Below are 26930 nucleotides of genomic sequence, written 5' to 3' on the forward strand. Positions count from 1 at the left end.
TTACTGACTTAAAACACTTATAGGAATCACTAGAGAAAATGTATGAATTTCATTTAACAATTAGGATTTTTTTCGTAAACTCACTTCAGTTTCAGTAATCATTATAGGATGATTCAATATGATCCAGGTAACTGTTTCATGGCATGGAGGAAATGGCAATGATCCTTCATATGTCATAAACTCATGTGTTGATGTTAGTAATGAGCGCAGTTCAAGACCTTTTAGCTGGAATGTTTCACCTGCAAACGAAGTTTGAAAAGTAGTACTAAACAGTCAGAATAATAGTATTTATAATAATTATTTACATTAGGAAATAATCATATGTTTTGATTGGTTAATGGAACCGCCATAATGAGAACTAAAATAATATTAATCAGTACTGAACTTACTCATTACATTAAGTACTATTCTAAAGTTTAAATGTTAGTGATCTTGGACGATCTTATTAGTCTTTAACTCACACTAATTTTCTACATTGTAGACTGCACATTTAATCACGATATCGCTTACTTCATACATTGATTGAATTTCCAGCTACAACATAAGCTAGTTCCCTATAATAGATTTTTATGTAAATGAATCCACTAGTTATTGCTAAAAATACCCACTTATCTTCATTTAGAATTTACTGTTTAGAATTTAGCCGTATAGTGATATGCAATTCTGCTGAATTCCAATCACTCTATGAACTTACGAAGTAAATTGAAAACGGGTTTGAAATTAAAGTACGAATTCGGTCTTTAAGCATTCAATTTGTAATCTTTCATTTTGATAAATCAGATATGCAACATTTATTTAATATTTATTAAACTTTAGTTTGAATATTGGAAGGTCTAGTAAAAGTTTTACTTGGTGTTTCTGACCAAATAAGAAATTACTGAGCAAATTACATTTCAGTTTTGAATTGTTCTTCAAATATTATCAGTTTTACAGTGAATACCATTATCCAGTTATTCAGAACTCTACAAACAACCTCTCTAATCATAATATAAGTTTCTCGGAATCAAACTATTGTTTTTTTTAAAAAAGTGATGGCTAAAGTGTACAGTATAAATAAAATCCTAATGAGTTTTCAGTGAATAATTATAGTTAGTTTCTTGTCAACACAATAAATGAATGTTTTAAAAAATTAGGATCATCAAAGAACTACATAGTTAGTCTGTTACTACACATGAAAATTATCTTCAAGATATTTTTTTGAATTAAACTTTATCAGTTTATCGTTATAATGAACTTCTCTTATTAAATCAATCACCTGTGTAATAAATGAAAGAAGGTTAACCGTGTCTACTCATGCATTATAAAAGCTATTAACATCATTTGAAAAAACAAAACAAGCAAAGTGAATGCCAACATTCAAAAGGAAACTTCAAAAGCATATTTTAATCAAGAAAGATACTTTACATTTATTTATTAGTTTACTGAACTGAATTACTTGTTTTCTGTAGGTAAACTATTTAGTTGTATACAATTTATGATCATTAAATATAAGGTAATTATAGTTCAGAATATTTGTGATAATTTTATTTACATTTTTGACCTGATTTATTAAATTTCATAAATGAATAGTAACTGATAAAAATTATTGACTGTTGTTTCCTGTGAAAAAGTTTACAATAAAGAAATAAAAAGCTAAATTTTATTAGAAAAGAAATACTTGAGCTGTTATTATCAAATATTTTATCTGTAGGATCTTTGGTGAAATTGTAATGTTTGAAGAGATCATGATATTACTTAAAAACGACAAATGGAACGAAGGTCTATAACACAATAACAGGATTAGCTAAACTAGTTCATTTCTCTCTAGTACTGTTAACTAGAAGGAGAAGATCAGATTCGTAACTTAGGTAAAAGTATATTCTACAAGCAGCCAGGAGCACGAACGAACCAAGCACGAAACTCAAGCATATATATGGCATAAAAAGGTTCCTGGGAAACTTTACAAATTGGCGTATTGAAAGAGGCAATGAACCAATGATATTTAAGATCTTTCTAAGTGGGAAATATAATCTGAAAATAAAAATTAGCGCTTTCAGTGCGGAAACGAGAAATTTAGATTTCCAAAATAAAATTACAAAATTAAGACGTTTATCAAGAGATTTATAGGGACTCGGCATATCCAACAGAAATCCTGATTTATGAGTAGTTTATGTTTCAGTATGAACATTATATTTTTTCAAAAATCTATCGAATTCTCAAAAGGTGTATAAAGAATTTCTGTTTAAGTTAAGACATTACTTAGTTCAGTTGTCAAAGTGGATAATTTTATTACCAATATGAATATAATGGTTATTAGGTTTACATAGTAGAAAAAGAAATGGATACCAAAGTTAGTCAACAATTAATTAATTTAATATTTCGATTTTTAAAATCTGCGCTAAATGTCCCTCGATAACAAAAAGTACAAATGAACCAAGCAGGTTTGAGATTCAACATCGAGAGTTATAATTAAATTTCAAATAAAATTTAATTTACAAATTATGAGAATTTATACTCTAAATGTTAAACATGTCTTTTGATGTTTATCTTTAGTCACATTATTCAAGACATATATCTAACTGTACCGGAATACTTTGAACTCATTATTGAATTCATCAGATTGGAAACATCCAAGTGTTTAAATAAAGGGTGTGTTTTTGCAACTTATAAAAACTTGGGTATCAAACTAAAAGTCCAAACTAACTGAGAACATTACGACAATGACACAGGAATGTTAAAATTATGAGTCCCAAATCGGATAAAGTGTGTTCCTTGGAATTCACTACTATTCACAATTCCCTTTACTAGGGCGTAAGATAATATCGAGAGGATCAATTAAGGACGCATATATGGCAATAGAGACTGATCATTTGCAGTCCTGAATGCTAACAACAAAAAGTTACAAACCATTACTTTTACCAAGTAAATAGATATAGAGTGTTTGCACCTCTGAGCTTGTATTGCACTGATGAAGTGATTCAACTGGGCGAAAGCAGAAAGCATCTTGTTTTGAAGCAATTCATTCTTTTTACAATGACTAGTTGCTTGATTGATAAAAGTGCTCAATACATTGATGTAAAAGGTACCGATATAATAATAAAGCCACTGTTTGGAAATTTTCCCTCACGTGTATTGTAAAACTTCCTATGATATATTTAAATATCAGTAATGAGTTTATCAAAATATACCAAATAGTTTACAAGATCTAAACTGATGAAATCTTACTATCTCAGAAATGGTTATTCAAATAAAAATTATTCCGTTGATGAATAATATATAATGACCATAATTTAATAGAGATAAATATTTACCTTTAAATATTGTTTGTTCGGCTGCAGCTACAACTCCTAAAAGGTCCTTATTCGTTGCATTTCCAATCTGTAAAGTAGAAAAGATATTGTTTATTAAAGCCTACTAATGTCTAAGCCTTCAGTAAAATTGATTTGGAAAATAGTTTCTAAAGTTATTATGAGTGATAAGCTGGGCAATTTTATCAAGTTAATACACTCGGATAAAAATATTATCATTGAAACCTCCTGAAGTTGACTAGTTTGGATCACAAAGTTATAATCGTTTAGGAGGGATTGGAGACAGTAGCACACTGAGAATACTTCAACTCTGAAATTTTACTGAGCTTCATCTCGTTTAAAAATTACGGAATGGTAATTCAGTATATCAAACTGGATGTTATAGTTCAAGATCATGCAGTATTACTGTTAGAGGATAATTAGAAATAAGTTATTTATTGTTGAGATTGCTTTCTATAGCCAGAATAAATAAATTCTATTACAAGTGCCTAGAAATTAAAATTACGTTACAGATGGAAACTAGTGGGTGTACAAAATGAATATTGTCAACAGAAAAAATGTTAAAAGTCTTTTTCTTCCAAATGAACAAGCTACTAAAATGAATTAATTTCAGGACAACCAAGAGACCACTACACCATCATTTTTGACAATTTTTCTTGATAAATTTCCTTTGTCAATCTAATTGAGTAAACAGAATTTATAAGTAAAATTTCTTACTTATTAAATGCTTTACTGACCCAGTTACCTCTTATTCACATTATCTATTATTCATACAAATATATATCTGGTGATAGAAGGATATTAGATTGACGTTTGAAATATATATGTATACCTTCAAACTATAACCATTGTATTCATTTACAAAACTTACTTTAAAGAAAACACTGATAGCAAGTATACCATTCGGACGATAAAATGCCTCAGATAAATTATTGTATAATTCATTGTTGAATGAATAAATCTGCAACTGTGAAACAATTGACAATAAAAATAATAAAAGATTAAATTATCAACAGAAATAAACTAAAATAAACATTTTGTTAAAAAGGATGGATATTGGCTAGCAGTAGAATCCAGGACACGTATTTTGTCCTATTTGGGACTCGTCAGCTGGATGTACCTGCATCTCAGAGTTGTTCACTCTAGGACTCGAACCCAGTATCATTCGCTTCAAACGTCATCGCGTTATTCACTTAGCTACTGAGTCTTCATGGGAAGATACAAGCAAACAACACCAAGTGAATTTAAACTTTTAGTTATTTTTATCAAATTTGATATCTTCAGATTGTTATCTGTTATTATTGCAAATCATTTGAAGTGATTATATATATATATATATATATAACTGGGTACATATTATTTACAAGATCGATTGATGAAGTATCCCAAATAGATTGAAATTTCTCATTTCTATTATACATACATAATTATTAACATACACTATGTTAATTTAATGTAATAGACATTATCTAAAAGTCAGCATGTTTTGGTTATTATTTGTGGAGACTATTGTAGCAATATGATAGGTCGAAATGAAAACAGTTGAGGCAGGATTCAAGCTTACATTGCAGTAGATTAGTTTTAGATGTTTAACCACTGAGTCACTGTTTCATATATCATTTAATTTTTCTTCAAATAAGAACACTGTAAATTAATCACTAAATATCAGTGTTGGGTTGTAGAAATCGTTGAGTTTCTGATTGAGATCTATCACTGTTAGACTACTGCTGATGAGTCCCATTCTAGGACGAAACGACTGTTCATTGCTTCCAGGTTTTGAAAGGTGGTCTACCACTGATCGATGTATGATCTCAATCAAAACCTCAACAATCTTCACAACTCTATACTGAAAATTATCATATGCTCACTATAGACTATCTTCAAGAGGTAATTCTCGCAGTTCAAGTAAGAAGCCATGATGAATGGAGCTAATCTGTGTCCGATGTGAGACAGTCATCCATCAAAGACAATACAAGATGTTTGTACAATTTCGTGTATTCACTAAATAATTTTTTTACATAACGATCAATTAAATTGAATTTTATTTTAATTTTCTCTTCTTGTTCATTTATTCATTTACATATCTACATATGGACACATAATTAGTACACCTATTTTATATCATTCAATGCTTCAATACTAAGAATAAATTCAGTATTTTCTGGTCTGTCGGTTGTTTTACTTCTCTTTTTTATTCATTTCTGGATATCAAGTGAAAAATTCACAGAAAATTATTCATTAAATATTTTTCAATTTTCATTTCCCATAGAAGTACATCTTTGTTTTTTTTGTATTTTTAAAAAAAAATAAACAAAACAAATCAAAATTTTAATTTAATTTTATTTGAGGATAAAATAAAGTGAAATGTTTGTCCTTTTCGGTGGTGGTGGTGCTGTTGTTGTCATAGACAAGTAAAAACTGATAAAGTATAATTTATTTGAAATAACAATAGTTATATAATAGTAGTATTGGCAATAATCATATTGGTTAAATAGAGAGAAGAAGAGGATAAGGGTTTATTTTAATAATAATAGTAATAAGTTGAATAATTATTGTCATATAATTACAAAATATTTATTATTCATTTCCGTTATCAAAATAAAGAGTAGATGAATTAATATCAGAAGGGGTTTTGTGGAGATTGTAGTAATTTCAATAGTTGAGATCATGAGTCAATTGAAGCTAGACCACCATGGAAAACCTGAAAGCATTGGATGGCCGTTTCGTCCTATTGTGGGACTTTTCAGCAGTGCACATCCACGACTCCGCCTCTCGGGATTCGAACCCAGGACCTATTAGTCTCGCGCCAGGCGTTTAAGAAACTAGACCACTGAGCCGGCATCAAACGGTGTGAGTGTCTAAATTTAACTAATCCACGAAACTGAGTAACACATCCACCATTGTCGTCAGTGAGTTACTACCTCACAAAAGAATAATAGTTTTATTGGAAACTATTTAATAAGTTTTTTTTTCAAGAATAAAGTTTATATGAGGACGGCCCAAGTGTGAATTTGAGGAAACTCTAAGAAGCTCAGAAAGGAACAAGTACATTTCATCTAATCATCGTTTGGAAGAACTATCCAGGATCTCAACGTGTAGCTTTCCTATTGGACAAATGCCAAAGACCACTGGATGAGGGTTGGAGGACTATAATGATGATTTCACTTTTAATCGTTTAAAGATCCCCATCATATTAAAAGACTAATATTTGAACGGAAAATATTCTTTCCGATAAATTCCCTTCACTTTTACTAAAATATGTAAATACTTGAGAGTTTTGTAACATATTTGATACGGTTTAGAACAGCATTCCTTCTCACTCTTCTTCTGTCTTTTCATTTGCGAATAAGAGGATTCTATTGTTTGAGTGCTCAAGTTGTACACGGTATATCAATGATCTAACCTCTAGACATAACAGTTCAACTCATCGATAACTTTCGATATAGTTTAACTTAATTTAAACTCTTAATAAAACATTTATATTTGTAATATAGGGGATGTGGAGATTACTAAGTTTTTGATTGAGATCATGAACCGATTGATATTAAACCACCACTGAAAACCTAGAAGCACTGGACGGCCGTTTCGTCCCGTTGTCAGACTCCTCAGCAGTGCTTAGACTAGTGACCATATAGCAAACTAATCAATATAATTTAATCAATACCATGGTTATTAATCAGTGATCAGCTGGTGTAAATATTAGTAAATTCAGTAACTAACCACAGGTTTAAAAATCAAGCTTTAAGTAATACTTTATGAATGAAGGATATTTATGAAAATCGAATTAAGTTAAAATGGAATTCAAACTAGTAATTCAATAGTTGATATTTAATTAGTTTTATTTCTAAGTCACTTATTTAATTTTAGTAAACATACAATCCGAAGTAAACATTTATCGTATTTCTGAAAGCTTAAAAAGGAAAAAAAAATTTCGACAATACTTAATTGTTAAAGGCTCAAATTAAAGTTTGTTTTAAGAAACAAGTCATTACTTTTTTCGTGAAGTTAATTTGAATGTATGAATGATTTGTCTGAAAGTTTTATTGTATATTTTTTTGATTCATTCGACTCAAATTCTAATTACAGTAATGGTGATATTTGCAAGAAACTCTTTCTTAAAGTGAATGATTCAGGTATCTATGAGTTTAGTTTGTTCCGCCTGGAGCCCCTCTGGGGCTACTTCCGGTCTCAAACTCTGATAAAAGAAGAGGGTTGGGCATGGAGTTGACGACCCCATCCAGTAGAAGACTAACTCCCTAAAAAACGCCACTTTAATGATTGTAAATTAAACTTGTCCTAAAGTATTTTGAAAAGCAACTTTTGTTTATAAAATTTATTTTTGTTTTATGTATACGGAGTAGATGAAAGCAGACAATTTGAATATTCATTGTGAATTGAAAATTAGTATGATCAGATATAATGACAAGTTTCTGACAAGTATTTTAGACATCAGTTATCAATGCCAATAGTTTAAGGACTGGATGATACAAGTTGTAATACCAGAAAGAAAACCCACAGGACTTACATTCAGATCTTAACAATGAGTAGTGATAAATGAATACTCAGGTTCAAAACGCTCTGTAGAATGTACTTCTACGTTTTATGGATAAGCCTGTTATTAAGAAAACTGATATCAGTAATCCAATTTTCTACTTATTGAGATGTTACAAATTGTTTCATTATTACAAACAATCCACACACTAATAGTAATGTTATAATAGTCTAAGCATCTATATAAGTATGACTGTGAGGGATGAAAATCATTTTCAATACAGAAAGATAATCGCGATATTGTGTGGTGTGTATTGAGTTATACTCTGCTAGAAAATACATAGATTCTTAAATATACAAACAAAAATTTATTTATCAAATTTGTGATTGAACAGTATAAATCCTCGTGTTTATAAAGCATATAATGCATTACAATGTAAGTTTTACAGTTTGTAAACAATTGTTTACACTATCCACAGGTTCTCAGTGTATTATAGTTTCCATATAAATGATTATATGATTATGTTTCATAGTTAGTTTCATAGTCAAACTTAACATGGAGAGACAGAGGTTTTTTCTATGGAAATGAATTACAGTGAGTATTGATTACTTTAAATCTAATTAAGTTTGGCGTTAATGCCAATCATTTATAAATAAACTATACTTGACTTAAACATAATGGAAAGGAAGCATTTACAATTAAATAAAATATTGTGGTATAAAACATGAGTCTTTAAATGTAAAGCAGGTTATATAATGAAGAAAAAAAACACATAGATGTATAGTTGTAATCGATCCTTAAAGTAAACTAATTAAACAGATTGAATAAATATTTTATTAAGGAAAATAACTTTATAACTAGAATAATTCACTACTTATAAATAGAAATAGTCTTACTTACTTCACCTGGAAATGCTTTACCATCTATTGTATGCTCTGATCCTTGAGTTGATGCTGATCCAAATTTAATTTGCATAAAAGAAATTCGATAAGCATATGAGGATGGACCACCATTTAATTGTACAAATTCATTAGTTAAACTTATACGTATATCGTATCCACAATTTTCAACTATTAGTTCAAGCTTATAAACAAAATAAATATATTAAAAACAATGTACTAATTAAAATATAACACTTATCAACAAGAGTATCCAGAGTAGATCTTTGGAATTTGATTAATTTCTTTTTATAGTAACATAAATTCAGTTATCTGTTATCTATCAAAGTCATATCAAAATTTTTCTTAATGATAACTAATTTCATAAACACATTCACAACAAATTAATTGAAGATATTCGTGATTTGTAGTATCGGTTGTGTTGAAAAGAGAGTTGTGTAAAGACTTTAATTTTTAATGGTTGTCTAGCTGAATCTCGTTTGCAATTTATATCATCTTATAGATTAACTTTCATGATTTTTAACGGAAAGATATTTGAGGATTGTTCGGCGAGACTATAATTTATGGACGAGTCAGTCCGAGGAGTTTCAGGTATTTCAAGATCACGGCACCAATTTCAGAACCTGATACTCACGTACGATCGGCTCACAGCGGATTTTAGAAAAATGTGATAATTGAGCGACTATAATAAATGGGACTACTAAGAATTTCCTTTATTTGTGATTGTGGTAATCAAATTACTTGTGGCCCTTGTGCAGATTACCGTGATGTTATTGTTTATGTGTATCACGCCGTTATCCACAGGTGGCATTTTGTGGAACCAACAACCGCAGTGCACACAAACAATACTGAAGCCATGTGGTCGAAGCTGAATGAGTTTTTGCGACCTTATCATGGCTCCGGAGGCCGACTATTATGGAACCATATGAATGATTCTCTCTACTGCATTCGTTAGGATTTTAAAACCTCTGAACCTCTTTCTAACCCTGACAAGTTTTTGAACCATGTAAAACAAGTGTATATTTTTACTCTATACGAACTGTTTTCCGACTGGCTAATATTTCTTAAGGTCAAATTAGATTCGTCCAAAGGTACTTCGTAAATTATAGTCACACAAGACTGAATCATTAATGTAATCCTTTAACACAAGTGATATCAGAGGATAAGTTTTCTTATTTAATAAAATAATATGTTAGTACAAGAACCATAAAAAAAGACTTATATGACCGGTTTCATAAACCATTGGACTAAATCAATTTGCAGGTCATTCATGCTCCAACAAATAAGATTCAGAACGTATTATCATAATATATATCATTACACCATAAATGATTGAACTATATAAAGAAAATTTGATAAAAAACTAATCATAATTAAACAGTTTTCATTCATTTCATTTATTCTATAATAGAAAAAAATGTATTCAACTATTATCTTTCCATGAAATGAACATACTATCTAATCAGAATATATTTATTATCCCCATAATTTAGGTTAATTAAATTAGACAAGTACATACATCTATCTATCTATTTTATGAATGATAAATAATGTAATTTGTCATTTAAACAAAAGTTCATTATAAATAAATAAAAATGTAGATTTATACGATATGAATAAAGAATAGAATAACTAATTACACTTATTGAATTAGGATTATTGAATAGAGAGTTATGTATGTTGAATTTATTCAAGAAAAACAACAACAGAAAATAGAGTATTCTGTCATTTGTAACATTGAATACAAATTTTTGTAAGTGGACACTTGTCATAAATGAAAATAACAAATAGAATAAATAAGAACTGTGAGAATAATGTAAAAAAAATTGTATTTGACAAATGAATATTTAGTAGATATGTGTTTGAATCAACGAGTCTGTTTTATTGTATTCATATTAGTTAGTAGTATAAAATTATAAACGATTAGTTTTTTTATCTTTGTGATTGATTCGATTTGTATGACTATTGGTTAGATTAACGAATTATATTCGTATGAATATAGAATAACTAAAAGTTTATGGGAACTTGGGTTACACTGTATTACTTTAAATAATGTTAAATGTAATAGTTGAATTCATGAGTCAATTGGAGCTAGACCACCATGGAAAACATGGAAGCACTGGACGGTTGTTTCGTCCTAGTATGGGACACCACAGCAGTGCGCATCCAAGACTCCGCTTCATAAGATTCGAACCAAGAACCTATCAATCTCGCGCGCAAATGCTTGACCTTTAGACCACTGAGCCGGCATCCAACGGTGTTAATGTCCAACCTCAACTAACATCAACTAATGCTCACTAGTGACTGGCTTCAAGAGGTATTTTCTGGAGTTCTATTGAGAAGCAGTGACTAGTGGAGTTCAACCAGGTCTGTTGTGAGATAGTAACTCACTGAAGAAAATAGTGGACGGTAGCGCAGTTTCGTGGATTAGTTGAAGTTAAACATCTACACCGTTGTATGCCGGCCTGCTCAGTGGTCTAGTGGTTAGGCGTCCGTCCATTGCTTCCAGGTTTTCCATTGTGATCTAGTTTCAATCGACTAATCAATTTAACTATTAAATTACTATGATATCGACAAACCCCCTCTTTGATTGCAAACTGAAATGTGGATATTAAAAACCGTTCAGTGAATTTATATTTAGTAGATTGGTTTTATGCTTTACATTGTTCAGATAATCTATTTGTCAAAATTTGCCGACTATATAGAAGTTATAACAGTAGCAAAACTTATTAGCCAGAAGAAAACAAAGAGGTTTTAATGTATGTTTTATTCTTACTTTAATTATTTTGATCATTTTTTTCCCGACATTCTAGTAGTAAAATATCCCCGTTTATGTCTTAGTTTAAATTATTTGTCCAACTGCTGTGTGGTGATGAAACTAGTCACTAAACTTCGTTCACATTTTAATGAATGACAAGAAGTTACTCGTTAACTGTGAAGATAATCGTTTTATCCATTGATAGTTAGTTCTTTAGAAGTTTAGTTTTCAGCTCATTTCTAGAGTGAAACTGAACTGCATATTAAAAACCAATGGTATACTCATGTTCAGGAAATTTTCATGCGAAATCACTTCTTAGTATGATAGCAAATAGTAGATAAAATAAATCATGTTAAATAATATCCAGTGAAAGTCAATCTTTGTCAGTTCATTATCTTCCTTCGTCAACTTTAAGTTGGCTTGTGATATCATGTTGGAAAATGGGGTCCATTCATTAAATTATTGATGACGTAGAGAGAGAGAGTGAAGCTTAAGTGTTAATCTGACTAAACAGTTTATCAGAAATGTTAATAAAACAAGGTTACTGAATTATCAGAAAATTTTTATTATAACTAATTTACTTGCTTTTCTAATCCTTCTATCTCCATTGCGGATAGTGAATGATCATAAACAAGATTTTTGGTCATAATATTAATCGGTGATTGATGTCTACCATTTTGACATAGGTTAGGTGATCCATTTATGAAGTTTTCTTTTAAAAGTAGCTCCTCATTCCATATTTCAGTACCTTTAATTAGAATTCACATATTCAAAAAATATATTTTATCTTTTAGTTAAATATGGTTACATTAATTTAGTTATTTTGAAAAATCACAATGTTCTTTACATTTAAAGCATACAGTTAAATATTATAAACCGGATCTATTTTTTAAAAGTATACTATGCTTTAACTATTATATTGTTTTCTAACTTATATTTGGTATGCATTCAGTGGTTGAGTAAGTTATCATCAACGGATAAGCGACTAATTCTTCAAAACCTGCTTCAAAATGCCAAGTTCCGTTGAGCAAATGGTGATTGGCTGAGCTAAGTCTACATGGATGTAACTATGCACCAATAATTAGTACTTTTTATTCAAGGTGATATAATGAAATCGTCATCTTGAACATTCATATATTGCACATAAAATATTTGTCATAAATTGTAAGTGGCATCTAATAATAATTATTTCTAATTCATTTTAGACTAGTTTTTAATTAGACCTGTCACGAGTATGTGTACTGAACGTTAGCTATAATGTTAAATTATTAAACAAAGACTCAGTATGTTACAAATTACTTGATTCTATTTTCATTCGTTTGTGTGTCTACCATTTCAACTCTTCTTTTAAAAAGACTCACTTAGTGCTCACACTTTGCAAATATGGTTGTCAAGTTTCTAAACGGTTTACTTCATCGCTAAGCAACAGACAAATAAGAGTAATCAAGAGCTTTTGAACTGTTTGATGATTTGCTGCATAGTGTGCAAATAAGTGTACTAAATATGGCTTATTCCACTGGGTTCCATCTTTTTAAGTTGCCTCATTTCGTTCAGAAAAACATTCAATAACTAGACTGTTAATATGCAGTTTTATGATTTATTTGGTAGACAATAGTATTTTGAGGATGAATATTGTTTAGAATTGAATATCTTTTCTCGTTATTCTCTTTTAATTATAATTAATGTGCCTAGGTAACCTCTTTCAGTATTACACCTTTCATTGAAAGTTTTCAACAAATTATTACTATATAATCTGTTTGTTTCAATGAATAAACATAACAATAAATCAGTTCTCTCTAATCTGAGAATACAATTTTGACTAGTAATTGTAAATAATTCTAAGTATAGGAATATTGTGGATAAGACCACAATTATTAAAGTGCAAAACCGTAATAAGGAATCAGTTAAAGCATAACAATTTCTATTTCAACTTTTCCTTCTATATAAGTCTGGATGAGGAACTTTAGGTTACATTTAAGTCATTGCTTTCGTGAATAGAAGTAATTAAATCGTAAACAGAGCTAATTGGACTTTGAGAACTTTATAAACACGTCTTATAAACAAGTGAAAATCTAAATTTATTCATGCGAAAACTCAAAGAAATACACATCAATTTTCAGTAGTCAATGTAACTACCAAAAACAGTTTCTGGTTGACTACATAACCAAAACAATAAGTTATAGTAATTTAACACGTAAAGATATAATCAGAGAGAGGTTTTGTAGATATCATAGTAATTCTAATAATTGAATTAATAAACATAGAGTTCAAATCTCGCGAGGCGGGATCGTGGATATGCACTGCTGAGGAGTCCCATACTAGGATGAAACGGCCGTCCAATGCCTTCAGGTTTTGCATGGTGGTCTAGCTTCAAGTGACTGATGAATTCAACTATATATATATCAATTCCATACTATCATAATGTTTGTTCATTTATGTTTTCAAGTTATTTTTACAAAAATCTTCGAAGTCAATACTATTTATTTTAACCTTATAAATAGAGCTATTAGACTTAGTTGTATTCAATTGATAGTTTTTTTAAATTAGTGCTAACAAATAACGAAAATTAATTATCTTGTCATCATGAAATACAGACCACCTTTATGCTCATAAACAAGAAGTTTGTTTCGTTGATTAAGATCAGGATCAACATTATCAAATGTGAAAGACAATGATATGGACATGTTTAGCAAGTAGTTGTATGCTGTATAGAGAAGAACTATAATGATTTTATTAATGATTAAGCTAACTACCAATTTTAAAGCATAAGTTACATTATAACACATAGAAATAAGAACAAAATCTTTATAATTTTAAGTTTATCTCGTTAGAGATGTTACAGTTTATTAATCATTCATAAATCATAAATATATAGATGAACTGTGTTGTGGCACTTTAAGCACCTAGCGCGAGACTGATAGGTCCTGGGTTCGAATCTCGCGAGGCGGGATCGTGGATGTGCACTGCTGAGTAGTCCCACAATAGGACGAAACGGCCGTCCAGTGCTTCCAGGTTTTGCATGGTGGTCTAGCTTCAATTAACTCGATTTCAACCAGTGAAAAAGTATAATGGTTGGATTATATGATCCATTAAACTTCAGTTGTATATTCGTTGATATTTATGATACAATTGTTTTTTTAATTTTTTTTAAAAATAGAATACCCATTAACGTTACAGTTTTTTAAAATGAATAGTGTCTTATTTGTGATTTATTTTACCTCTGTGACATATCGTAATATTTCACTAACTGATTACAGTTTAATTAAAATGATTAATATGATATTCATTTTGCATATTTCTCATTTCACAAATATTTACATAATTTCTATTTATAAATAATCTCAGTATATATATATATATATATATATATATATATATATATATATGCAGTTATATGAAAGTTGGAATTGAAATTTAATAGTCATAATGTTAATAAACAGAATCTTCTTCATGCATTTTAAAATTATTTCAACTGACATGTACATTATTCGACTGCACTATGGGTTGAACATATAAATATTGGTACATGGGGGCACCGAATACATATGCGTCACACAAGTAACTTGATTTGTGTGTGCGCTGTGATATATTCGGGATGCCTAAACCGAAGCAAGTGGTTTTCTTAGGGGGCCACACCCAAAGCCTTTGACATAAAGGTCTGATCCACAAGGCAGTGGAGCAACGTCATGAGGTGCAGTTCTATGGTAACCGGTGACCAACGATTGGTTCATACGCCATTTGTTCCTTCAGGACACTGGAACCCATGTGATCGACTGGTTTGGAATGAGGGTTTTCCAACTACCATAGGTGGACTTGCCGTGTCCACCAACCCGGTTAAAGCACCGGACATTCGCTTTTCGTCCTTTCACTTTTGTAAGCAGCACCCTCGCCGCGAGAAGGCAGTGAGTAGGACTTCACTGGCAGTGGTTGTATGTGTGTGGTCATGTGAGAACATTTTGAGAGGGAGAGCTCTCGGCCGTACCAGAGCATTTGCGGGCATTAATAGTTTACTGAATCACAGTAGTATGTGTTTTTATTTGTTAACAAATTGAGACAGGTTTTTGTATGATTCTTAAGAGCAGTTATTTAGAAACTGTAAATCTGATATTTAATGGTTAATTATTAACTTGAAAGATTATTCCAATGTAAACAATTATATATTTTGTAAGTCACAAGGAATTATGAAGCTAGTGTGTTGAGGTTCATAAAATACAATACCAGTCTCCATAAACCTTGACTGTTTTGAATGAAATAGTTTGGTACATAAGTGATTAGAAAAATGCTTTAAACCTACATTTATATATATTTAAATTGCTATATACTGCTACAGAACCTTTGAAGGTGAAACTGGTTTCATTTGTGAGTAGAAGAGAGGTGGATACTTATTATAACGTATCAAGATGAAAATTTATTACTTAATATAATAATATAATGAAGTATATTCTGTTTCTATGTAATGAGTGGTTATTTTTTTCTTTTATTAATCTACACCCATTTTTTACTCTATAATTATCAGTTATTTTTTTCATAAATTTAATTTATACGGGTTTTTTGTTGGTTTCGATCATGATAAAATATATCCATACGTAATATTAAAATAGTCTCCATGGTTTGTACTTGGTTCTTTCAACAACAACAACAACAAACAACATACCTCCCTGTGTATTTTTTAAAATTCACTTTTTCTTCATTGTGATCTATATCTAAAAAGATAGTTTTGAAGTCGTTTTTTTTCTTTTTTGTTTTTATACCTGTTTCTTATTGTAGCAGATTGGTTGGATTACAGCTGATTAACACAAATACATAGATGAACACATACATAGATATGTAAACAAACAAATAAATTACACATACCAAAAAAATAATGTGTATTGTTCCCGATATGGTTGACAAAAAAAGTTAGACAGAATAAAAGGTAAGGAATAAGAAATACATGTATCAGTTGAACATTAGACATGGATGAATTTATCGAAACAAAGTAAAAATGAAATGCAAACATATTAGGCAATAGATTCCATCAACCTTTTTTGTCTTGTCTTAAAAACATTCAGTAAAAAAATATAAAATACAAACAATGTCCAGGAAGCTTGTAAAATGAAAGAGAATTTAATCACAAAAAGATTTGAAAAATCAATATTCTGAAATTGGATCTACTCAATTTTAATCATACAATGACCATACATTATCAAGTAAACTATAGAAGACATGTGTAGACTGTTCATTTACTTAACTGTGAATACAGTAAACTGAACTAATCTATCAATAATCCTTTGTCAATATAACAGATATAATATTTACCAGTAAGATTTAATCTAGTAATTTAAGTCACTTTCTCTGCTAATTATAATAAGGTTTGATGGTTATCTCAGTCAGTCAGCTGAAACGTAGGACCAGGCACATATATACATCGGTCCAAGTTACCATACCGCATCAGCACAGCAAGATGAACACCGGATTCATAGGAGTGGTTAAGTTAGTGGTGGTAATATATAAAAGAAAGATTGCATATAAGGATATAGTAAGGGAAGAAAGAAAGATATAATGCAATTTTAATCTCATTGTTTAAGGGCAGACAGAGAGTGTATACCCCTACACCATTGTGATCGATTCTGAGCCATGTCATTCAGAGTCTCCAACCATTGGTTAGGATATTCACGCACCTCTAACAACACTCAAGATCACTAATGGCTACCTAGTTATAGTTGTTAATATTTTGGACAGTTATTTCATACTTTATAGAGATTCATTCACAGTTCTTTAGTGTTTAATGTATTGCAAAGCTAAAGAATTAATAAATATCTTACAGTTCATTGGTTAAGGCTGATTATAGTCTCAAAGAATTTTATATGTTTCCAATAAGTATCCAGTGTTGAGCTACTCGTTTACTGTCTGGGTCGTATACATATATATAATACAATCTAATATTCAATATAAATTTGCTAGATTTGGAAAGTGCATCACATTGTGATTATATTTCCATGTTCACATTTATTTGTTCTAACAGTTTATCAAATTACTACAGGTTATAATCTGTAGAAGTGATATTTCAAAAGATAAAGTTTAATAATGTTAGGAAATTTGATATCTAAACTCTGACAAAGGTGAATAAGTGCATACATGAAAACGATTGAGTACACTAAAATACAAAATTGTAGACGTCTAAGTACTATCGTACTAAGGCAGCGAAAGTTCTCATTGGTATGTGATACAGGAATTCGAATGTGCAATATTATTCATCTAAAAAGTCTACAATTATAAGTGCTTTTTAAATAAAATGTAGCCATTTCATGATTTTACTATCATCTGTTCACTTTTTCATCGCTTACCAGTGTAAATCAGTGCAGCAATTCATTGATTGAGTCAGGTATTTTGTAATTTAATCAACCGCTGAATACAAGTCAGGCTCTTCATTTTCTTTATAATTGTCGACAAATTTAAGTGAATTTCTCGTGTAAAATAAAAAATAACGATTCATATCTCACGTTGATAGTTTTCTCACTTGTTGGATAATAGCTCAGCAAGTTTAAGCAACACATTTTAGTTTGAAAGATAGTAATTCCAAGCAGTTTTAAGAAACATACAGTTATTATCCAAATGAATCTTTAGCAAACAGTCTAAATAAAAGAATTCAGCAGATAGGATGGAGGCAGGGAAAGTGTTTTATAAATAGTTGTTTGCAGGAATACTCCTAGACTTCTTACTTTGGGACGAATTTAAGTATGATAATTCCTAAGACTAACTAAATTTTTGTGAAATGTTTCGACTACAAATATCAACTATGAAGATAATTGGGATGTCTAAATATTATTAAGTAAATATGATCTACCTGAGTTGAGTAGAATTCATTAACGTTTAGTAGGGGGTATAAAAATATTGTATTTATTGACCTAATTATCTGTCAGTCGTTCGTTTTACAACATACTCAAAAATGGATTCATTACTGAGAATTATTTAAACCCTGTCATTGTTAATGTTAAAGATTTGGATTAATTAATCTCTTTTGGTGTATGTTTATTTCGTCTGGATTGTTCTAATATTGTCATTTAGTCATAAACAATTCTAAACAAAGTTCGGCAATGGATAACGCATTTAGCGTTTGAATCAAAAAGTACTGGTTTAAGGGCGTGGTATGAACATCAACAATGAATGTAGTTACATACATTTGAATAGTCTCAAAAAGAACAAAATGTACATCCTAGTTTCCATTACTTTAAAAAATATCTAACGATTGTTATGTTTATTTTTTAAATTAATCTATTACAACCATTCTGTTTATCATTTCATTTCATCTTTTCATATGTTAAGAAAGAAAGAAAGACAACATATTTAGTTTACATAAACAAAACAAAATGAAAATCATCTTTTGATTATTCTAGTAAGTAACATATAAACAATGTTTCGAATGCTTTTAATTTTGTTTTTACACAAAACAAAAATTTCATTAGACGCCATTTCAATTGAATAAAAGAATCTCATTAAGTATATTACAGATATCTATCTATATAACTTATGAATTATAAATATAATTTGTATATATTCATTAGAATTTGTAATTTTCAGATTTTCTTTCTTTTTTTTTGTTTTAATTTATGTTAATTGAATGTCCCGCTTAAATTAATTAAATTTATTTTTCAAAATAAAACAACAAATTTAAATAAAAAATTTTTCTTTCTATTTTTGTTTCTCTATTTTTGGTTGGTTGTTATTGTTTTCTATAAAATAACAACATAATATATAGATATATAATTTGATGGAAATATGTTTCTTTTTTTCTCTTTTTCTCTCTTTTTCTCATAAATTTTATAGTAAAAAAATATCGAAGGAAAAAAAAAGATTCATTTATCTATTTATATGTCTTTATTTCAATTATCTAATTAATTGTATTAACATTTAATGAAATGCAATTAATGTGGATTATTTGAAAAATGTTCATTATTTGTTTTAAATATACGATTGATAAGTTGAAACTAGAAAATCCAATATATATATATATATATATATATATATACCGAGTTACTTGGTAAAATAGAAAAACCATACTATAATTATTAATTTGCAAAATGTTTAATAATTGTCTCGAACTTCGTTGTCCTTGCATTTCCTTGCTGATTGCTTTCTATTCCCGCTCTTTTTTTCTTGATCTTCCCCATCTTCCACTGCCAGACATTACATTCCTGACTCTCGTTATATACTACTTATATCAATATAAGTAGCACGCACCATACTATCATTTAGGTATTTCAACAAGTTATCAGTTTTCTTGTTTGTTTTAACATATCATTATGCCTATTAGTCTCATAATCTATTCAGGTGCGTTTATGAAAAGTTTACGACCTATAAGCTATACAAGTTACAGAAAAGTATAATCAGAGATATTGTGGTAGCTGGGAATATGCATGGGAAAGAATATATATTATTCAGATGTCAATTCCTGAACTGATAATATCTAACTGGCGATCACTCAATATTTATCGTCAGGATCGATCAAGAAATAAGAAACAGATACTCGCTGAAATGCTTTGTGCTGAGAATTCTATATTATACCAAAATATATAATATTGAATAGTCATTAATAATAATAATAATAATACATCATCTATGTAGAATTTGTCTCATTACACGAACAATAATTAATCTATGGGAATTTTCTTGTGTTTTAAGTTGTCATTTATCTTCTTGTCTAAAATGACATTTGAAATTTTGTAACTGATCCAATTCAATGGAGAAATTAAAATTTCACAAGAAATATATTTCTTAATCATTTTTAATGGTTTAATTTTTCATTTTATAAATGATCTTATTGTTATCAGTATTGTTTTTATCATTTATCGAAGTAAAACATTATCACTGATACTATTGAGATCATAGTGTGATATTTCAATCTAGAAAAGAATAAAGTTCTATAATAGTAGAGATTAATAATTTTTATATTTTTCACAAGTATTGGGTGGATGAAGGATGGTCTAGAAATAAATACATAATAATAGCATAACTATTTAGAAATCCATCTGGTACTGCTTTAATGAATCGAGAATTTATTTCTTTTCAGGTTAATTATATACAAATGTTTCAAAACATTGTAGTAGCCAATGGAATGATTGTGAAGGATTAAGTAATAGATGTTTCATTTCACATACAAAACGTTGATTATGAAAATAATAATGCTACCTGTTCCTCCGATCTAGATATTTCATCAAGTTATCTGTTTTGTTGTTTGTTTTAGCACATCATTATGTCTGTTGTGCACACAATCTATTCAGGCGCGTTTATGGAAAGTTTACAACCTTTCGCTATACGGGATACAAGAAGGTACAATCAGCGACATCATGGTGGCCGGCAATATGCATTGAAACGAATGAATATGAATCAAATGTGGATTACCGAACTCCTAACTGGTCATCATTCAAAATTTATCGTCACAATCGATCAAGGTATAAGAAAAAGAAACTTGTTGAAATACTTTATGCTGAGAATTCTGTGTTGTACCAAAAATATAATGTTGAATAAAGCTTCTAATAATAATAAATAAAAAACTAAAAGTGGACTCAAGATTGACGATAGTATTTGTATCAATTAGATTATCACTACCAGTTAAAAATAACTATGGTTCAAATTTATAGTCTCATCTCATATAGATTGATCTATTGTTTCCAATATCCCTTTAAATCATATCACAAATGTAATATGGTATATTTTAAAAATTTCCATTTTGTAATTAGTATTCATAGTTCATGTTCAAAAGACTACATTGATCATGGATTCAATATTCATATATATCGGGTATTGGCATAACATTCAAAATTAAAAGCAAATTTATCAGAACGGATATCAAGTTAAACATGTATATCACGTTTATGTACATACTGTAGTCAAATGTATATAAAATTATTTTATTTCCCAATGAGTCGGTTATCTTATCTTGTCATTAAATATTTAGAGCCAGTTTTTAATTTACCTAACCTTTAACATAGTGAAATAAACAACAGTTTTAAAACTCAATTTAATGGTCAGATATATCTTTTCATATCCCTCTTTAGTGGCCCAATATCTGACTCTAGTTAGACCGTATGATTGCTATTGAAATATACATGTCATCAATCCTCGTATAAAATTATAGAGTTAACTCGCATTGGTGAATAATGGAATTAAATAAGTCGAATGTGTATATTTCATACAATCGTTAATTCAGACAAACGATAGAGGGAATTAAGCGAAATGATGTGCAGTGGAGAAGGAATGTAGTCCAACTCCATTTAGCCAAGCATGAATCAATATTCATAATTGAACAAAAATAAGTTAAAGACATGTGATGAATATGATAAGAAGTGTACACACATATGCTCATATATAAACAGTCAAGGTTGATAAATGAATAATTAACATGGTCAAAATGTAACTCAAGGCGAATGGATAAATTAAACTGTCCGGAAACTAGAATAAGTTATATGGGCTCAACATAGTAATTGACACTACACCTCTTTTTTCCTAAAAACATCAATTAATTTCGGTAATATTCGTTGCTTTTATATTATTCATTTCTGATTTTATTTATTTTCAAGGTCATATTTTGTATCATGGTGATTAAAGGAAAGTTTTATTTCAACTGAATAGATCCGAACCCCTTTCCTGTAGTGAAAAAAATTTTTTTTTTAAAGTCAGATATCGTAACTAGTTTTTCTTTAGTTTCTAAATGATTTCAACTTGTTCAGATTACATTAATAAGAGTATGTAAGTCATGGTGATTTTAACTAACTTTCAATATATCTAATGAATAAATTATTGTTGTCAAGACTTAGTTAATTAGAATTTTTTTGAAAATATACAAATTTTAATCTGATAAGGACAATAAAAGGTTAACTAATATCATTAACCTCATTTACAAATAAATTTAACTTTTAAGTAACAACATTTGAAATAAACAAAACTTTGTATATTTTCAAAATTAAACCGGTTTTGTTGTTGTTGGACTTAGGTCATTAAGATTTAACGTAACTTTTCTTAATATCTGCTAAAAGATTCAGAATTTCAAAACTATCATTAATTCGAATAGATTTAATTATATAGATAATCGATTATATAAATGTTGGGTGATTTAATTTTGGTAGTTTGAATGATTTAAAAATATTTATTTCTTTATTTGTTTCAATGTTAATGTACATGTTACCATTTATTATCCCATAATGTCTTTATGACAGTTGGGGATAGTATAGAGTGTAAAACTATGCTTTTATACTTAAGTGTACTGAAAAATATGGTGAAAAATATGGTTATTATTTTCATCATTAAATACTCTTTTATGACTTATTATGATTTCTCTTTCTTCCGGTGATCTACTGGATTATGAAGGCGTCAACATCTGAGGGGGGAAACACGGGGTACAGTGAACAGCTACGATGCAGTTGGACTATCTAGACATCGCAGATGATTTGGCTCTTTTATCGCACACGCAACAACAAATGCAGCAGAAGACGACCAATGTAGCAGCAGCCTCAGCAGCAATAGCTCTCAACATACACAAAGGGAAAAGCAAGATTCTCCGACACAACACAACATGCACCAATCCAATCACACTTGACGGAGAAGATTTGGAAGATGTAAAATCCTTTGCATATCTGGGCAGCATCACTGATGAACATGGTGGATCTGATGCAGATGTGGAGGCGCGGATAGGAAAAGCAAGAACAGCATATTTACAACTGAACAACATCTGAAACTCAAAACAACTGTCAACCAACACCAAGGTCAGGATTTTCAATACAAATGTCAAGACAGTTCTATTGTATGGGGTGGAAACCTGGAGAACTACGAAAGTCATCTTCCAGAAGATACAGGTGTTTATTAACAGTTGTCTACGCAAAATACTTCGGATCCGTTGGCCGGACACTATTAGCAACAACTTACTGTGGGAGAGAACAAACCAGATCCCAGTGGAGGAAGAAATCAGGAAGAAGCGCTGGAAGTAGATAGGACACACATTGAGGAAAGCACCCAACTGCGTCACAAGACAAGCCCTCACATGGAATCCTGCAGGCCAAAGGAGGAGAGGAAGACCAAAGAACACATTACATCACGAAATGGAGACAAATATGAGACAAATGAACAGCGATTGGATTGAAGTAGAAAGGAAGGCTTGGGACAGAGTGGGTTTGAAAATGCTGGTTGGCGATCTATGGTCTATTGGGGGTCACAGGGGTAAGCAAGTAAGTATAGTTGTGTTAAGCTTACCTTGCCAGATAGACCAGAAACGTTTTGTATGTAGTTGAGCATTCATAAATCTCTAAAAATCTGTATTAAATCTTTCAAAGAAAAAGTATAGAGCAGGAGAAATCTTTTGATGTATGCTTCATTTTATTGAAATTCCATTGAGAAGCCAAAGTACGAAGCGCTTTACTTATATCTTATAAAATTAAATGTAAGCAGATTGATTTATTTAACTTTGAGACTCAGTGATATTATACACCTAGTAAAGTAAGTGAAGTTCCTTTCGAATCTTCTACTCGGTTATTAAAAGGTGGCTACTGAAATCATCATTCCTCTATGGATTAAAACTCGTTAATGATTTCAGCTAATAATGAATTACTTACTCATTGGACGGGTTTAATAACGACTTGAAATAACAATGTCTTAGCCTTTTTGGGTTACTGATCGGTTGGAGTTAGACAGTAACACCACTGGATGCCGGCTCAGTGGTCTAGAGGTTAAGCGTTTGCGCGCAGGATCGACAAGCCCTGGGTTAGAATCCTGCGGGCGAGATCGTGGATGCGCACTGCTGACGGATCCCACAATTGGATGAAACGATCGCCCAGTGCTTTCGGTTTTTCCATGGTGATCTAACCTTAATTGACTCATGAACGTAACTATTAAAATTACTATAATATCCACAAAAACTCATTTCTGAAAATATAGTTTCATTGAATATATTAATTGTAACAACAAAAATGACTCATTTCTAATTAAAAGAGAGTTTTAGACATAACAGTTAAAATTAGACTAGAGTGTTTAGAGATGGATTGTATAACAAAACAGTTTAATATATCTTAATTACTTCCGCTTACTGAATAACAACCATTAACGTGTTTAACTTCATATATTTAGGTTTTTTAATAATTAAAAATGTTGTTTAGTTGAAACATGTAAGTAGACAGATAAAATGCTTGATGGATATGAAATCACTTAAGTTAATATGGAGTAACTAGGGTGTGACTGGTTAAGAAAATCAATCCAGTGGTGTGAAATTGTATACCCCAATGATATTAGATAGAAATACTAGCGTGTAGTTGTAACAAAACGTGTATACAAATAACTCACTTAAGTAGAAAATACTTATCATGTACATGAATATATGTAAATACACTTCAAATATATGTTGTTCTGGGATAAAATCTTTTGTGAGGCGATAATATCTAAAATAATAAAAATGTATTTGGTTCATTGGTGAGTAGAATCGTACTATAAAGTTTGCTTCATAAAAGTTTTAAAACTCAGAATCTGATTAATAAACTTTACCGAATGTTTTTGATTGAGATCATGAACCGATTGACATTAGACCACCATTGAAAACCTGGAAGCACTGGACGGCCGTTCCGTCCTATTTTGGGACTCCTCAGCATTGCACATCCACGATCCCGCTCACGAGATTCAAACCCAGGGCCTTCAGTCTTGAACGCGAACGTTTAATCTACTGGACCACTGAGCCGGTATCCAATGATGTTAATGTCTAACTTCAACCAATCCACGAAATCGCGCGACCAACTTCCATTGTACTGAGGTAGATACCTGTCTCTATCCGACAAGGATTAGCTCCACTGATCACGGTTTCTCACTAGAACTCCAAGAATTCCCTCACAAAGCTAGTCACTAGTGAGCACATAATAGTTATCAGTATATGGGTTGTGGAAACTACTGAGTTTTGATTGAGATCATGAACCGATTGATGTTAGACCACCTTTCATAATAACAACACCAGATCCTTTATCCAGTTTATCTATAATAATATCTGCATTATTTCGCAATACTTTTAATGATTTGAAGTGCAGAAAAATTAATATGCTTTTCTGCTTCGGTACATGAGATTGAAATTCGTGTACGATATCCATTGTTTAGCTTTAAACCAACTTTGATTTTGTTATAACGGTTGGTTTTCCACGTATACATGTATGGATATTAATTTACCTTAAACGAATATCTACGCTAGATTCCCTTCCAGTGTTTATTCTACAGGAATTCAACACAACTCAGATAAAGAACACGTGGTTAGCCTGACTGGAAGGAGGATCAGATGCAGATGTAAAGTCGAGGACTGGCAAAGCAAGGGCCGCATTCCTACAATTGAAGAACATATGGAACTCAAAACAACTTTAAACCAATATAAAAGAATCTTCAATACGAATGTCGATACAGTTCCACTGTACGGAACTGAGACTTGGAGAACTACTGCAACCATAGTCAAGAAGGTACAAGTATCTATAAATATCACCAATCGGTTCATGATCTCAATCAAAAACCTAATAATCTCCGAAATCCCTATACTGATATTACCGAATGTATCTACCAAGAACATTTTTAAACTATGTAACTATGAGAACTCGAAATTCAGTCAAAAGAATTTCAATGCAATGTAAAAGCATTATTCATAGACTATGATTTAGTAAAATTATTTATGAAATAGATTTTGTTAAATATCAGTCTTAATAGCATAGATGAATTTGATGGTGTTCAAATCTTTAAGCAAACTATTTCAATGATTTAACTCTCATTACAGTTGTAGATAACATTAATACCAAGTTTGAATAATCTACTAATAAGATTGTCTATAACAGTAGTATAAATCTCACATTGAATAATTTAGCTCATAAAGTACAATAAAACAACACATATATCAAATGTTTGTTGAATAAATACTATTAACAGCGAATAATACAGATTCTCTTCATTACATCATCTGACTAACATTAATACAATAATTTACTATTGTCACAGGATATTCAAATATAAATGTCAAAAATTAAAAATGAAAAAAATTGAAATCTGTTCAACAAAAGTGTTTTGCTTATTCTGTCTACCACTCTTGATACAGTTATCATAAACTCATCCTCTCAACAACAACAACAACAACGACAGCAACAACAGTAACAAACTACAGCGCTGAAGTTAGAACAAAAAATAACCCAAAATTTAATTCACTGGGTAAAATGTCTGATTCGGTTTGTTTGAACGAAATACTTAAAAAATAACAATATAATTGTTATTCATTTAATTATAGTAAAATTTGGCATGCGTAATGATGTCGGATTTTAGGTGTTGGTATTTCATTTTACTTAGATTGATTCATAAATGAAACAAAATATAATCAGAAAAATATATGAAACTTTTTATGGTAAATTATTTGCTCCGTTTATTAAAAAAATATGATTTGAGTTGAGTTTTTTTCTTTTTGTTGGAACTATTTAAATAACCTACATTCATTTGAAATCTCTGCTGATATTATAATCAGA

The 26930-nt window shown here is 30.2% G+C and overlaps 1 protein-coding gene across 1 annotated transcript in view; it reads right to left on the bottom strand.

The window, feature by feature from the left end:
* CA10_1 (Carbonic anhydrase- protein 10) overlaps nt 1–26930 on the bottom strand; it is a 57016-nt gene that overhangs the window by 20764 nt on the left and 9322 nt on the right. The window contains exons 2-6 of the mRNA XM_051208886.1: nt 12018–12184; nt 8680–8862; nt 4159–4254; nt 3291–3357; nt 85–239 (exon numbers count right to left, since the gene is read on the bottom strand). Coding sequence (XP_051074292.1) covers nt 85–239; nt 3291–3357; nt 4159–4254; nt 8680–8862; nt 12018–12184 — 668 coding nt within the window. The remainder of the gene's footprint in view (nt 1–84; nt 240–3290; nt 3358–4158; nt 4255–8679; nt 8863–12017; nt 12185–26930) is intronic.

Source organism: Schistosoma haematobium, chromosome 1 (assembly GCF_000699445.3).
Source record: "Schistosoma haematobium chromosome 1, whole genome shotgun sequence".
NCBI lineage: Eukaryota > Metazoa > Platyhelminthes > Trematoda > Strigeidida > Schistosomatidae > Schistosoma > Schistosoma haematobium.